Here is a 17,345-nt window from a genome sequence, read left to right on the forward strand (position 1 = left end):
GGAGTGTGTGACATTGGTAGCATTGCAGTCTGAACGATTGGCTCTCTATTCGGCCGAGCAGAGAGAGACAGAGGACATTTCCATTCACATTCTGCCCTGCGCTCGCACACACTCCCCACACACACAATTTCATTCACACGGCCTTGTCCTTGCACCAGGATTACATTCATTCATACATTTACAATTATGTATAATCAATAGCAGGTGCAGCACTAGCAATCGTTAGCCTTGTTAGAGTCTTTACACTCTCAGAAAAAATATGAGATTTAAGAACCTTTTACTAAAAAAGGTTATATGCGGTGCACTCGGCAAGTACTCAGACGCCTTGTCTTTTCCCACATTTTGTTACGTTACCGCCTTATTCAAAAATGTATTCAACTGTTTTTCCCCCCTCATCAATCTAATCACAATACCCCAAAATGACAAAGCAAAAACAGGTTGACATTTTTGCAAATGTATTAAAAAAAWATATATATATAAAATGTGCATAAGTATTCAGACATTTTATTCAGTACATTGTTAAAGCACCTTTGGCAGCGATTACAGCCTCAAGTCTTCTTGGGTATGACGCTACAAGCTTGGCACACCTGTATTTGGGGAGTTTCCTCTCAAGCTCTGTCAGGTTGGATTGGGAGCGTTGCTGCATAGTTATTTTCAGGTCTCTCCAGAGATGTTTGATCGGGTTCAAGTCCGGGCTCTGGCTGGGCCACTCAAGGACATTGAAACTTGTCCTGAAGCCACTCCTGCGTTGTCTTGGCTTTGTGTTTAGGGTCGTTGTTCTGTTGGAAGTTGAACCTTCGCCCCAGTCTGAGGTCCTGATCGCACTGGAGCAGGTTTTCATCAAGGAACTCTCTGTACTTAGCTCCGTTCATCTTTCCCTCAATCCTGACTAGTCTCCCAGTCCCTCCTGCTGAAAAACATACCCACAGCACACACCACTGCTTCACCGTAGGGATGGTGGCGGGTTTGCTCCTTGACATTCAGGACAAAGAGTTCAATCTTGGTTTCATCAAACCAGAGAATCTTGTTTCTCATGGTCTGAGAGTCCTTTAGGTGCCTTTTGGCAAACTCCAAGCAGCCAGTGCCTTTTACTGAGGAGTGGCTTCCGTCTGGCCACTCTACCATAGACGCCTGATTGGTGGAGTGCTGCAGAGATGGTTGTCCTTCTGGAAGGTTCTCCCATCTCCACAGAGAAACTCTGGAGCTCTGTCAAAGTGACCATCGGGATCTTGGTCACCTCCCTGACCAAGGCCCTTCTCCCCCGATTGCTCAGTTTGGCCGGGCGGCCAGCTCTATGAAGAGTCTTGGTGGTTCCAAACTTCTTCCATTTAAGAATGATGAAGGCCACTGTGTTCTTGGGGAGATTCAATACCGCATACATTTTTTGGTACCCTTCCCCAGATCTGTGCCTCGACACAATCCTATCGCAGAGCTCTACGGACAATTCCTTCGACCTCATGGCTTGGATTTTGATCTGACATGCACTGTGTCTGAATACTTATGTAAATAAGGTATTTCTGTTTCATAATAATGTGATAGGTGAAATTAAGAACGTGTTCTTTCTCTCCTAATGTATTACACAAGTTGACTGTAGGTCTTTACTTAAAAAGTAGCTACAAATATTCAAATTTATAAAACAAACTTCAAAGAAATAGTTTCAACAATATTGACGGTATGTGTCTTTTTCTAAATACCCCTGTATACGGTATATTCGGTATACCACCCAAGCCTAGTTGTCATGCTGGAATGGCAGTTACATTTTGAATTGACCAAAAGGTTCTATATAGAACCCACCCTAAGAGTGAATGCTTTTACTAAACACATTATTTCCTCTTACTTTTAGCGATCTCGCTAAGTGGTTAGCTTCTTCCAAAATCAAGTATTCACTTGGCAACAGCAGAGAATCACGTTCTGGATTAAGAGCCTTGCTGCCTAATATTTGTTTTGTACAAGCAGCAAACTGTGAGTAGCATTTTTGAGTTACTTCTATACTTGTATCGATTAGATAAGAAACTGTACAAAATGTTTGCAATGTGCTTAACATTTAGTTAGCATTCTYTATGGGATTTTACATGTACTTGTTAGCATTACTAACCTTTGGATTACAGAGTATCAGTGGGGTTTGAAAACAGTGCCAGTACCGGTATTACAGAATATCCCGGAATGGCACAAGGCCGGTATGAAAGTATGACAATTTGGATACCGCCCAAACCTGATGACAACACAAGAGGACGGTGGTTGAACCAACTTGCAAGTAGCCTACCAATAAGCATGTTCTTTTTCAACGTATGAAGGTTAGCAAAGTTGATTATTTTATTAAAATATATGAAGCCAAAGTCATATGATAAACTATAKGCTAGACAAATAAAGTTGAAATATTAGCAGAATTTGAACATGTTTGTGAGCTAGCTACTTTAAGTCACCCTTTCAAGCTAGCCAGCTAATACAAATTATTTGTTATTATGGAATATTCCAAATAGAGCTATAGACCCAGCCTGACATTGGCAATTAGCTAATTGATACTTTTATTTCTGTCATTCATTGTCTCTGATTGGGAGCCATATTTAAGGCAGCCATAGGCAGTAGGCTTTTGTGGGTAGTTGTCTATGTCTATGTTGCATGTTAGCACTTAGTCTTTTATAGCTTCACGTTCGTCTGTTTGTTGTTTTGTTTTTGTTCGTTTTCGTCTTCCAATAAAAGAAGATGTATTTTTCACACGCTGCGCCTTGGTCCACTCATTGTCCTCAAGACGATCGTGACAGAACTACCCACCACAAAAGGACCAAGCAGCGTGTCAAGCAGCAGCAGGAACAACATACACAGGATTCCTGGACATGGGAGGACATTTTGGAGGGAAAAGGACACTGGGCTCACATTGGAGAATATCGCCGCTCTCGGGAAGAGATGGAGGCAGCTAAAGCCCAGGAGCGGTGGTATGAGGAGGCAGCACGGAGGCGTGGCTGGAAGCCCCTGAAGAAACCCCAAAAATGTCTTGGGGGGGGCTAAAGGATAGTGTGGCGAAGTCAGGTAGGAGACCTGCGCCCACTTCCCATGCTTACCGTGGAGAGCGGGAGTACGGGCAGACACCGTGTTATGCGGCAGAGCGCATGGTGTCTCCTGTACGTGTGCATAGCCCGGTGCGGTACATACCAGCTCCTCGTATCGGCCGGGCTAGATTGAGTATTGAGCCGGATGCGTAAGGCTGGTGCCATGTATGCCGGCCCGAGGAGACGCACTGGAGGCCAGATGCGTTGGGCCGGCATACATGGCACCAGCCTTACGCATGGTGTCCCCGGTTCGCCTACACAGCCCAGTGCGGGTTATTCCACCTCCCCGCATTGGTCGGGCTACGGGGAGCATACAACCAGGTAAGGTTGGGCAGGCTCAGTGCTCAAGGGAGCCAGTACGCCTGCATGGTCCGGTATATCCGGCGCCACCTCCCGCCCAGCCCAGTACCACCAGTGCTTACACCACGCACCAGGCTTCCTGTGTGTCTCCAGAGCCTGTTCCTCCTCCACGCACTAGCCCTATGGTGCGTGTCTTCAGCCCGGTACCACGAGTTCCGGCACCACGCACCAAGCCGCTCCTGTGCGTCTCCAGAGCCTGTTCCTCCTCCACGCACTAGCCCTATGGTGCGTGTCTCCTGCCCATTACCACCAGTGCCTACACCACGCACCAAGCCTCCTGTGCGTCTCCAGAGTCCTGTCCGTCCTGTTGCTGTTCCCGCACTAGCCTGAAGGTGCGTGTCCTTAGCCCGGTACCTCCAGTTCCGGTACCACGCACCAGGCCTACAGTGCGCCTCAGCCGGCCAGAGTCTGCCGTCTGCCCAGCGGTGCCTGAACTGCCCGTCTGCCCAACGCCGTCTGAGCTGTCCGTCTGCCAAGCTCCGCCTGCGCTGCCCGTCTGTCCTGAGCCTTCAAAGCCGCCCGTCTGTCCTGAGCCTTCAAAGCCGCCCGTCTGTCCTGGCCTTCCGCCAGACAGGAGCCGCCAGAGCCTTCGCGCAGACATGACCAGCCAGAGCCGTCATCCAGCCATGATCAGCCAGAGCCGTCATCCAGCCATGACCAGCCAGAGCCGTCATCCAGCCATGACCAGCCAGAGCCGTCATCCAGCCATGACCAGCCAGAGCCGTCAGCCAGCCATGAGCCAGCCGCAGCCAGCCAGCCAGAGCGCGTCAGCCAGCCATGACCAGCCAGAGCCGTCAGCCAGCCATGACCAGCCAGAGCCGTCAGCCAGCCAGGATCTGCCAGAGCCGCCAGTCAGCCAGGAATCTGCCAGAGCCGCCAGTCAGCCAGGAATCTGCCAGAGCCGCCAGTCAGCCAGGACATAGTTGTCTATGTCTATGTTGCATGTTAGCACTTAGTCTTTTATAGCTTCACGTTCGTCTGTTTGTTGTTTTGTTTTCGTTCGTTTTCGTCTTCCAATAAAAGAAGATGTATTTTTCACACGCTGCGCCTTGGTCCACTCATTGTCCTCAAGACGATCGTGACAATTTCAGTATAGAGTCAATTGAAGGGACTGTGTTTCATGAGGCCATTAGAAAACTTACTGACTGAGAGGAGGTATGCATAAAATATTTATAATAAATGATGTCTTCATTTTGGCAGATTAACTGTTTTTTTTCTCCTTCTTCTCTGGAACCAGTCAGGCAACAACCCATAGTGTACTGCCCAGCCGCTAGGGAGTTGGACTTGTGGGCGGTTCGAATTCTGGGCCAGGCGCTGGAAAGAAATGGGCGGAATTGATCTCACAACTGGAGGGCTGCTGGGTTCATATCCTCAAAACATTCCCTTACCGTTGGGCCCTTGAGCAAGGTCCTTAACCCCACAACATGCTCTCCATCCAGGGGCGCTGCGCTGTAGCTTGAACCTGTGCCAGACTCAACTGTATGTGTGAGGTGTGCTGTTTGGGGGGGTTGAGAACGAAGCAGAAGACACATTTTTGTTGTTCTCTATAACTAATGGACAAAGATGTATTGTATTGAAGTCAGCCAGAGTTGACATGGGCCATCTTTCAAACAAAGAGATCTCTGAGGTCTCTCTGCTGGCCACCAGTGCATATTTCCAAACTATGCTTGCATATAATGACAATACATACTAAAAACTATGCTGGTATTATTAGTCCATTATTGAATTGTTTATGAAATTATATTCTTAGCTAAATATGTTACTATTTATTAATAGTAGCCATAATAAATGGCAACATTCAGTGTTCTACATGGAATTATTTTGGTTCAGTGAAGAACTTTTATGGTTTCCATATGTGAAGCAAGCGACAGAACCCTTTTTGGTTCTATAAGGATATTATTTTTTGGAAGAGTGTAGCCCAGATTAAGGACCAGCAGCACTAACATTGTTAGCACCATTTGCCTTGTTAGTCATTAACCCAGATTAAGTACCAGCAGTACTACCATCGTTAGCATCGTTAGAGTTGTAAACCCAGATAAAGGACCAGCAATAGAACAGCCCCCTAATGTTAGTGTGTCATAATGACTCTCTCGGTCTCTCTAACTGCCAAGCCTTTGTTCTGAGTCAAGGTGTTTCCCTCCAATTCAGCCTGCATATTACCAGCCATTATGGCTCAACAGTTTCTCAGACAGTCATTAAAACAGACAGGGCTGGGGTGCAACTGTGACTGCTCTGAACAATGGCAAGGGGAATGACTAAGAGGATGTCTTTGAAGATGAATTATCAGATTCATTAATTTGGAAAATGTAGCCAGATTGGTGAGTATTTGCATGGTCAAATAATGTTAGCCACCTGCTGGCTCAGTCTCCTGGGTGATGGATGCCCAAAGCTATGCCACTTGGCCCATGCCAGGGCCCTGTATCTGAGACTGGTAGAGAGTGGCAACTGGCAATGGATAGGAAGGACACACACAAGTCAGTCTCCCATTAGTCCAGGCCTCTGGTCTCTAATGGGTTCTCCCTGCAGGTCTCCCCCTCGTTTAACTGTCTGTGATGGAGATAACCTCATTAATTACTCTGCCTTAAACTGTCCACAGGAGGACAGCTTGAGAGGAGGGAGGAATTTATTTGTATTTATTAAAATGTATTTAAAAAGAGAAATCCCATTGAGACCAAGGCCTCTTTTACAAGGGAGCCCTGCACACAATCATACAAATTCAAAATATTTACAATTCCAATGCAATAAAGCATTTATGAAAAGTAACTTACAAAACACGATCATGAAAAACAAACATTCCTCAATAAAATAAGTAATCAACCAGCTGTCTGAACTGCCCTAGCGGCACCAAAACATCCAACTTTAGAGGGTCCGGGAGAATGGAGGGAGAGGGAGGAATAGAGAGAGAGACAATAACAGAAAAAGGGATAGGGATCAGTGTTGCCAACTAATTTTCAGGGGAAGTTGCTAGGGGCAGGTCGATTTGTTGCTAAAAGTAGYTAAATTACATTGTGATGTCATTGCGTGATGACGTCAATACCTAATAACGTAAAACTGCGTCATTACATAGAATACACAATAACGTTTCTCAAATTGACTGGCCATCTCTGTGAAAAATATGATTTGACATTTGTTAGTTTAGATTTGTTTGTTTTTTATCACATATTTTTATTTGTAAAAGTAAGATAAACACAACACATTTTATATGATTAGATATATATATWTTTTTTTAAACACAACACATTGAATTATTGAACATTTACACATTACACATTATTGAACAATTACATTTTTTAAATTTTCTTTTTAACTAGTAAACCTACACATTCTGAACAATTATAGTTTGAAGCAGTGTATTGGTAGTTAGTTAACATGCTACCTAACTGATCAACAATTATAGGTACAAGCTAATAACAAGGTATATATGCTATCTTATTGAACAAGCAACTTAACCCAAATAATGATGTGTGCACTAAGCATCTCTCTCCAGGTTGTTGTGCTGCTTGGCTGGCTAGCTGCTCAATGGTTTCCTCCAGATATTGCCACCGTTCTCATTGACACTGCAGTGCACACTGTCACCATCAGCTGTGTGTCTCCGCCAGTTCCAGAAAGTCCACTCCTTGCATACGTACTGTAAATATGATGAATCATAGATTGGCAAGGAAATCCTCTTCATCTTCACTGTCTAACTGCATTGTCACAGAGCTGGAACCAGCAGTAGAGGATGGAGTGTCCTTAAAGCTGTATGCTGCTGTGGTGCCAAACTGCTGCAGAACTTCACTTAGTAGTTTATGCTGGTAACAGGTTTCACCAGCCAGCTTCAGTCCATACTGAACCAGGAGTATGGAGTTGAGAGTGTGCAGTGACATTCTATTTCTTAACTTTGACTTGACCACACTCATTTGGCTGAACAGCCGTTCAACCTCCGCATTTGAGTGTGGCAAGGAGAGGGCAGCAAGTGCAGCTTTGCACAGTTCTTCAAATGGATTTGACCTGGAAGAGTCCGTGTAGTCACACACTTCACTCCAAAACTCGACTGTATTTTCAGTTGAGTCCCACCTAAACAGATGGATGTTTCTCCATTGGGAAACAATTGTATCAATTGTTTGGGGCTAGTACCCCAGTAGCTCAGCTACTTTAATAATTTCAGTGGTGCCTTTATTGAGCTTTAGCGTTTCCTTAACCCTGAACAAGGCCTGTTTCGCAAGACTTCTAGGTTGTCTAGGAGCCTTGCTTGCAGCTCCTTGCTTAAAGCAACAATGTAGTTGATGCACTGTCTCCGAATGACCTTTTCGTCCTCGTACTGAGTTGGTACACCGTGCTCTCGAAAAGGTACCCAAGGTATGGTGATGGACTGAGATGTCCATCAATGGCATCCTTCAGGACATACATTTTTTGCCATAGGGTTGACTACTCTGCTGCAAATTGATGTTAAGAGGTGTACCAGATTGTCAAAAAGTTTGACAGGATCTGTTTGCTCTCCCTCAAATGACTTCACTGCAACTTGTACGTCAGACAGGGTTGATTTCAAGAATGTCAGGTAGACATAGTCGGTCTTGTCCATGTACATGCGTGGAGCACATCCGCCATGTATCAATGCTCACTGGCCTTGGTCAAGTCAAAGTGTAGCTTCAGTTCTTCCCACTGGCTCAATATAGGAGTTACCGCAGGTTCAATTGATAGCCAACGTGTGGCACACACTTTGCTGATCCGCAGGAGTTTCTGGCCACAATTAATGGTGGCATACAATGCTTTGTACGCCTCGTGCCGTTCTGGGGAAATCAAAAACCAGTTGTAGGTTTTCCTGATTAAGTACTCAACGCTCCTAGGGATGGTTTCTTTGGATGCTGCACTGACAGCCAATTGTAAAGAATGGCACACACAGCGGATGAGTACCAAATTGGGCAATGCACATTCTTCCTTTAAAATCTTGTGCACCCCGTTGTGCACCCCAGTCATCACGGATGCATTATCAGGGCCAATACCCTGAAGATTCTCTTTTTTAAGGTTACACTTCTCAAGAAACTCAACTACCGCCTTTGCTATTGATCTGGCATTGCCCCGCTCCAATTCAACCAGCCAAACCAACCAAAATATGGACACAACGGTTATTTTTTTAGCACTGAAATACTGAATCACCACACCCAGGTATTTTGAGACACTGACATCAGTGGACTCATCCAAAAGGAGACTGAACTTCTCATCCCCCACATCTGATGTTACACTTTTGAGAAAATAAGGAGCCAGTATTCCCCTAATCATTTCTATGCACTTGGTGCGGTGCATTTGGAAGTTTGTTGCTGCCACAAAATCTGAAAAGGCAGCTTTGCAAGCCATACCTAAATGGTTGCATGCTAGCAGCGAACAATACTCCGCAATGGCCATTGCCATAGTAGCTTCTGCGCTTTTGCAGTTATCCACTTTCTTAACCAACTGTGGTAATGTAGACTGCGTTGCGGAGTAGGAATGGTTTTGATTTATTTATATGCTTTGCTGTAGCACAATGTTTTTTGATGTCATACATTTTTGCAAGCATATCTGATTTGAAGTACGCACAGTGCCCGACAATCAGCCCCAATTACTGGCTTCAGCCACAATTTAAATTCAGATATAGACTCCCACTCTTTTGTGTACAATTTTGATTGAGACATGCTAATTGATGTTGTAAGTTCTGTTCAAGATCAAACATTCGTGACCAACTATATTCATTGGGGTTGTCTCGTCGAACGCATACTACTGCTGCTGCAGTTAGCCAACAATGATTTGCCATTTGCTGAAATTGCTGCTGGCATGCTACTGCCTGTGCACAAGCTGAGCGCCTGCTGCTGACGTCACTGACAATGCACTTTTGCAGCCAGGCACGTGTGTTGTGACTAAGTGTGTGACAGAGATTTTTTTGGTTGTTGTGTCATTTAGAGGGAAAATGTGTGCATTTTAGCGTTTGAGTCACTTTTCAAAAGTTGCTAAATGTTCCAAATACATTTTTAAAAGTGTCTAAATTTGTTGCTAGGTGCTGATTGAAATACGAAGTTGCCAGGGTTGTCCGAAAAGTTGCTAAATCTAGCAACAAAATTGCTAAGTTGGCATCACTGATACAGATAGAGAGAGAGAGAGATATCTTAATGGGCTAACTGGACCAAACGTGGAGAGGTGTGTCTGTGTGCAATGGTAATGGAAATTCTTTAAGGATTTACAGGTTCACAATCTCAATGTTCTACCATGCTGTTTGACTTGTGGTGTCTGGCCTTTTTCACTGTTGACCTGTGAATTCCTTTAAAACCTCTTGAAGCTAGGGGGCAGAATTTTTATGTTTGGAAAAATAACGTTCCCATTGTAAGCTGCCTATTTCTCAGGTCCAGATGCTAGAATATGCATATAATTGACAGAGTAGGATAGAAAACACTCTAAAGTTTCCAAAACTGTCAAAATATTGTCTGTGAGTATAACAGAACTGATTTTGCAGGCGAAAACCTGAGAAAATCCAACCCGGAAGTGACTTCTATTTTGAAAAATCCCTGTTCCATTGCTTGCCTATCCTCCATTTAAAGGGATATCAACCAGATTCATTTTCCTGTGGCTTCCTCAGGGTGTGACCAGTCTTTAGACATAGTTTCAAGCTTTAATTTTGAAAAATGAGCGAGATTTATCAAAACGCGTCAGTGGATAGACAGATGTCCCTCCATTGCTCGACATTTTCTTTCTCTCCAGTATTGAATAGTATACAGTCCGGTTGAAATATTATTGATTATTGATGTTAAAACCTGTTGAGGATAGGGGGTGCTGTTTTCACTTTTGGGGAAAATCGTTCCCAATTTAAACGGCCTCGTACTCAATTCTTGCTCGTACAATATGCATATTATTATTACTATTGGATAGAAAACACTCTCTAGTTTCTAAAACCGTTTGAATTTTGTCTGTGGGTCAAACACAACTCATTTGGCAGCACACTTTGTGACCAGGAAGTGGAAAGTCTGAAATCGATGCTGTGTTCAAGTCGCTGCCTATAAATGGGCATGATACGTATGACTATAACGTGCACGTCATACACCTTCCCCTGGATGTCAAGAGGAAGTGAGAGGAAAAAGGAGTTGATTATCTCTGTCTGACGTTGAATGAGCCCTCTTGGAACAACGTGCCCCATTTTCTGTTGTCTGCAAGGCGCGTGGGGGGCCTGTTATTGCCTACTGGAAACCTGTCGTTATGGGCGAATATGAGCTCCGGCTTTGAATTTATGATACATGTTACAATATCATCCTAAAGTATGTTTTTTCAATATAGTTTCATTAGATTATTGAACTTTATTCGGGACGTTCGGCGTGTTGCGTTGTTCTTCACTTTGTTGACGTTGGAGAGCTTAGCGCTGCATGGCCAGTGTGCTTGCTAATTCAAGAGGGAAAAGAACGTTCTGAATCCAAAACAACGAGGGTCTGGACAAAGGACCCATTGTACAACATTCTGATAGAAGATCAGCAAAAGTAGGAACATTTTGTGATGCATTTCATATATCTGTCGAACTGTGTACTAGTAGCTTGCGCTCAGTTTTGGTTATTCCCTTAACATAACTAAGTCTTATGTCGTAATGAAGATATTTTTAGAATTCAACACTGCGATTGCATTAAGAACTAATGGATCTATCGTTTCCTATACAACATGTATTTTTTTGTAATGTTTATGAATAGCTATGGTCAGAATAGGTGAGAGTCTAATAGAAATATCTGCACATTCTGGGAAAAAGACGTTATGCTACGTTATGCTACGTTGTATAACCACGGATTTCAGCTCTAAATATGCACATTTTCGAACAAAACATAAGTGTATGTATAACCTGATGTTACAGGACTGTCATCTGAGGAAGGTTTATGAAGGTTAGTGAAATTTAATATCTTTTGCTGGTTTATTCGCTAACGCTAACGTGCCTATTGCTATCGCCAACGTGCCTTGATGAATGAATGCGGTAGTGTGTTAGGCTATTGTAGTAAGCTAATATAATGCTATATTGTGTTTTCGCTGTAAAACACTTAGAAAATCTGAAATATTGGCTGTATTCACAAGATCTTTGTCTTTAATTTGCTATACACCATGTATTTTTCAGAAATGTTTTTATGATGAGTATTTCGGTATGTCACGTTGGTGTCTGTAATAATTCTGGCTGCTTCGTGCAATTTCTGATTGTAGCCGCAATGTAAACTATGATTTATACCTGAAATATGCACATTTTTCGAACAAAACATAGATTTATTGTATAACATGTTATAAGACTGTCATCTGATTAAGTTGTTTCTTGGTTTCTTTGGGTTTGTTCTAGGTTAGTTTGGTGATTTTGTGCATGCTACCTGTGCTGTGAAAAATGTCTGTGCTTTTTTTCAATTTGTTGGTGAGCTAACATAAATATATATTGTGTTTTCCCTGTAAAACATTTAAAAAATCGGACATGTTGGCTGGATTCACAAGATGTGTGTCTTTCATTTGCTGTATTGGACTTGTTAATGTGTGAAAGTTAAATATTTCTCAAAAATATTTTTTTAATTTCGCGCTCTGCCTTTTCAGTGGAATGTGGGAGGAGTTCCGCTAGCGGAACCCCAGTCCTAGAAAGGTTAAAAACAACCTGAGGATTGATTATTAAAAACGTTTGACATGTTTCTACGACCTCCAGTATTGAATAGTATACAGTCCGGTTGAAATATTATTGATTATTGATGTTAAAAACAACCTGAGGATTGATTATTAAAAACGTTTGACATGTTTCTACGACCTTTACGGATACTATATGGAATTTTCGTCAAGCCTTGATGACTTGCATAAGGCTGTGGAATACTGAACATAACGTGCCAAACAAATGGAGGTATTTTGATATAAAAAAAATCTTTATCGAACAAAAGGAACATTTATTGTGTAACTGGGAGTCTCGTGAGTGCAAACATACGAAGATCATCAAAGGTAAGCGATTCATTTTATTGCTTTTCTGGCTTTCGTGACCAATCTACATGGCTGCTAAGTGTTCTTAATGTTTTGTCTAGTGATCGATAAACTCACAAACGCTTGGATTGCTTTCGCTGTAAAGCATATTTTCAAAATCTGACACGATAGGTGGATTAACAACAAGCTAAGCTGTGTTTTGGTATATTTCACTTGTGATTTCATGAAAATATTTTATTTAAAAAATAATAATAATAATTTGGCGCTCTGCAATTCAGCAGTTGTTTACGAAAATGATCCCGCTAAAGGGATCCGTGCGTCAAGAGACAAATAACTTGAAACCAAAAGAACTCCCTATTCCCTCTGTCTCTAATACGAGCAGGTCTTGTTGAGGTAGAATACAGTACAGCCATGGGCCTATAACACTTCATCACTGTGAATATCAGTGTAAAGGCTGTGAGTGTGTGTGTGTGTGTGTGTGTGTGTGTGTGTGTGTGTGTGTGTGTGCACATGCTTGGCATAGTTGATAGGGGGGGCAACGAGTGAAAGTGTGTGAGAGCGTGTGTGTGTGTGTGAGAGGGTAAGATAGAGTGAGTGTAAATGTGTGAATTCCTTTGCTACATTTAGCACACATTACTGGACTTGGCTTAGTAATGTCAATGGGACCTTACCCTGCAAGAGAGGCGAGAGAGAGCAAAAGAGAAAGTGTGTTTAGGTTTCTCACCTTCTTCTTGGACTTGAAGACGTTACAACGGAAGATGTTACTCTGTCCGTCTCTGGCGATGTAGCTGAAGATCTTCAGGTCCTGGGAGTCATGAGACACATAGAAGATCCTACAGGACAGAAACAGAGGAAATAGATACACAACCAAAAGTAACCATAGAGGAGGGACACTCAGGGCTGAACAATAACTCAATCTGTTTGTGTAACTCAACCTCTCACGCAAACATCTGATTAACGTCAATGGATGACAGCTGACTAATTAAAAACAGAACTACTATGCCAAAAAGAAGTGTACTATATTGTTTTGTATTGAGACTATAGGGCGTTTACATCATGGCATGTATTTGTCTTATTCAACAAAGCTAGCCCAGTCAAAGAATGCCTTTCTCTGCTTTGAGGTTCCTATTAAACTCTGTGTAACACTGACCCATAACGCTGTCGTGTAAACCATAATTCAAGCGGAAAATTGTTCTAATTGCTCTTGAAATGCTAGATGTCAATAAGCTCCGAGGTAGGAGACATCACACACACATTATTACACATTATCACACAAGAACACACACACACACTCACACAAACACCCCTAAAAGACAAATCAGAGGACAGCTACTGCGGTGAGAGAAAATAAACACAACCTTTAATTAAGAACTGTGTGTGTGTGCTTGTGTGTCACGCCAGGGGCCTAGCTGACGTCCAATGACCTCTTGGTAGCTGCAGTGCGTTATGTCCCTGCCTACTCTACGCTATGAGGTTCTTCACACTTACCTTCTCGCAAAAATATCCTCCGCTACACACACACGGCAGGGTGGCCTAGTGGTTAGGGGGCGGCAGGGTGGCCTAGTGGTTAGGGCATTGGACTAGTAACCGAAAGGTTGCAAGATCGAATCCCTGAGCTGACAAGGTAAAAATCTGTCGTTCTGCCCCTGAACAAGGCAGTTAACCCACTGTTCCTGGGCCGTCATTGAAAGTAAGAATTTGTTCTTAACTGACTTGCCTAGTTAAATAAAAATACACTGAGTGTACAAAACATTAGGAACACCTTCCTAATATTGAGTTGCACCCCCTTCTGCCCTCAGAGATGTTGACCCCCATGCTTCCCACAGTTGTGTCAAGTTGGCTGGATGTCCTTTGGGTGGTGGACCATTCTAAACATGAGAAACTGGTGTGTGTGAAAAACCCAGCAGCGTTGCAGTCCTTCACAAACTCAAACCGGTGCACCTGGCACCTAATACAATTCCCCGTTCAAAGGCACTTAAATCTTTTGTGATGCCCATTCACCCTCTGAATGGCACACATACACAATAAGAATTCTTACTCTTAACAGTCTCAAGGCTTAAAAATCTTTCTTTAACCTGTCTCCTCCCCTTCATCTACACTGATTGTGGTGGATTTAGCAAGTGACATCAATAAGGGATCATAGCTTTCACCTGGATTCACCTGGTCAGTCTATGTCAGGGAAAGAGCAGGTGTTCCTAATGTTTTGTACACTCAATTTAAACTTGCGAACTTGTCACTTCTCGACCGCTATCTCCGGAGGTAGAGCACGACACTCTCTCGACAGTTGCTAAGCAGGATAGTGTAAACAGAATTGTCTGAGAGCCAACACTCTTTCAGTACATTTAAAAAGAATAGCAGAGTAATGTTTTTGAAACAGCTGAAACGTACAGACATTTTCCTTATTTTTGAGACTTGCTTTATTGAGTTTTTACCTGAAACTGTAGTAACAGCCTGTTACATTCTGAAATTGTCGCCGTAGCTTTAAATCTTGACAGTGATTTTTTTTGTTTTTGCTTCACTGCACTGAGCCACTGATGTCCAGGCAAGATGCAACTCCCCTGGGAATGATCAACATTTTCAGTCGCAATTTGCTTTATATAATTACTTCCATCATTGTCTTGCATCAGATAGTGTGTCGATTCCGCCTCGTATCTCGCAAAGGCTAATGGGATAGACCAAAAGTAGTCATGCTACAATAGGCTGCCATAACATTCAAAAATAGAACCTTTTTTATTTCTATTTAACCTTTATTTTAACAGGGAAGACATATTGAGACCTAGGTCCCATTTCCAAATAAGCCCTTGTATAATACAATATACACTGAACAAAAATAAATGTAACATGCAACAACTTTAATGATTTTACTGAGTAACAGTTCATGAGGAAATCAGTCCATTTAAATCAATTCATTAGGCCATAATCTATGGATTTTACATGACTGGGAATACAGATATGCATCTATTTGTCACAGATACCTTAAAAAAAGGTAGAGGCCACTCAGTACCTGGTGTGACCACCATTTGCCTCATGCAGTGTGAAATCCTGTTTCTGAGCTCTACGGACAATTCCTTCCACCTCATTGCTTGGTTTTTGCTCTGACATGCACTGTCAACTGTGGGACCTTCTATCGACAGGTGTGTGCCTTACCAAATAATATCCAATCAATTGAAGTTACTTCAGGTGGACTCCAGTCAAGTTGTAGAAATTTCTCAAGGATGATTAATGAAACAGGATGCACCTGAGCTTAATTTCGAGTCTCATAGCAAAGGGTCTCAATACTTATGTAAATAAGGTACAAAAATAAACTTGTAAAAAAACTTTCGCTTTGTCATAATGGGCTATTGTGTGTAGATTGATGAGGAAAACAATTAATTTAATCAATTTTAGAACGTAACAAAATGTGGAAAAAGTCAAGGGGTCTGAATACTTTCCGAATGCACTGTATGGTGTCATTTCATGGGCTCTGAATAATACGGAGTGTTGCTGGCCTTTTACTTCACACATTCCATTGGCGCCCGAATCACATCATATGCTCTTACTGCATTACAGAAAACTCGCTAACCAAACAACAATGCAGGGCATGCTCACTGAATTAATGGCAACTACACTTTTTWWWTTTTTATTTTTTAAGTTTYTTAGATTTTTCCCAGACCTCAAAAGCCATCCCCTGATGTCGTGAAGAATTGTTGTGAACACATAAAATCTAATTGTTGTTTTTCTACTCAAAAAGTGTACAAAAAAATGGTTAAACCAGAAAAAAATGGGGGAAATCCAAAACCTGGAAACGGAATTTGGAAAGAAAACAGAAGTAGGCAAAACATTGTAATTGAAAGTCCCAACGTTTTTTTCTGTGCATGACTGCACTTTAGAGTGTGTGTCATCCTGCAACAGACCATTTTAGGRGAAGTTGAGGTCAGGTCCAATATTGACTATGCACCCAAGAGGGAAAGAGGTTGGGCCATCCTAGAAATGTTTTAGTGAAATATAATATATACAATTTAGCAGACTTCCACAGTCATGCGTGAATAGATTTTTACGTAAGGGTGGTCCCGGGAATCAAACCCAATATCCTGGCATTGCAATGCTCTACCAAGATGAATGACAGGGTTMTAAATTATTTGTGAAGCCTCAACTTAATATGATTTATAAGGCCTTTATTAAGGGGTGCTTATGCCACCCTTTATAAAGAACAGGTTTATGTCATATTTGACATGGTGGATGGTTATATGTCACACAGTTATGCCACATTTATGAAACCTTTATAAAGCATGACATACGTTATAGATAATTTGTAACACATAGTTTGTGCTTACTGACTAGCTAGTGGCTACTGTGATATTTATGGTCAATTTGAGCAGTGGACCAAGAATGTCGTGTTGCCAGCCACAATGAAAAGTAAGGCAAGGATGTAATGTGAATTGAAAAGTAGAAATCTCCTCAGACTCTCCTTCATCTCTCGTAGTGGGAGTAGGGCCATGCCCATGGTGATGTAGGTAGATGGTGTGGTGATTAGCACAGAGAGTCTGACAAAGACAGGGAGGATACACACACATTTTGATTTGTTTAACACTTTTCTGGTTACTACATGATTCCATATGTGTTATTTCATAGTTTTGATGTCTTCAATATTATTCTACAATGTAGAAAATAGTAAAAATAAAGATAAAACCCTTGAATGAGTAGGTGTCTCCAAACTTTTGACCAGTACTGTATATTTCCACACTATGAGGTTGGATTAATACTGTGCAATTGTGAAAAGGATGATAATGTCCTTTTATTGTAAGAGCAATTTGAAAGAAATTCATGAAATTTCAGCCTGTTTTGGTGGGATGGAGTTTTGGCTTGTCTTGCGACATCACCAGGCAGGTTATAAGTTAATAGACCAATAACAAAGAGAGTTTCAAACCGCTCTGCCTGACAATAACAGCTCATTTTTAGGCTACATATCCCTCCCATTAGGCTCATCCAATTAGGCCCCTCAGACCACTCCCAGACAGCTAGTGAAATTCTTGCTTGAGAAATTCC

The 17,345-nt window shown here is 42.3% G+C and overlaps 1 protein-coding gene across 2 annotated transcripts in view; it reads right to left on the minus strand.

Annotated features, from left to right (window-relative positions):
- The window catches only part of LOC111975381 (carboxyl-terminal PDZ ligand of neuronal nitric oxide synthase protein), a 193,785-nt gene that overhangs the window by 58,953 nt on the left and 117,487 nt on the right, over positions 1–17,345 (minus strand). For both annotated transcript variants that reach the window (XM_024003639.2, XM_024003638.2), the window contains exon 5: positions 13,045–13,153. In XM_024003639.2, coding sequence (XP_023859407.1) covers positions 13,045–13,153 — 109 coding nt within the window. The remainder of the gene's footprint in view (positions 1–13,044; positions 13,154–17,345) is intronic.

The sequence above is a fragment of the Salvelinus sp. IW2-2015 genome, linkage group LG16 (assembly GCF_002910315.2).
Source record: "Salvelinus sp. IW2-2015 linkage group LG16, ASM291031v2, whole genome shotgun sequence".
NCBI classification, from domain to species: domain Eukaryota; kingdom Metazoa; phylum Chordata; class Actinopteri; order Salmoniformes; family Salmonidae; genus Salvelinus; species Salvelinus sp. IW2-2015.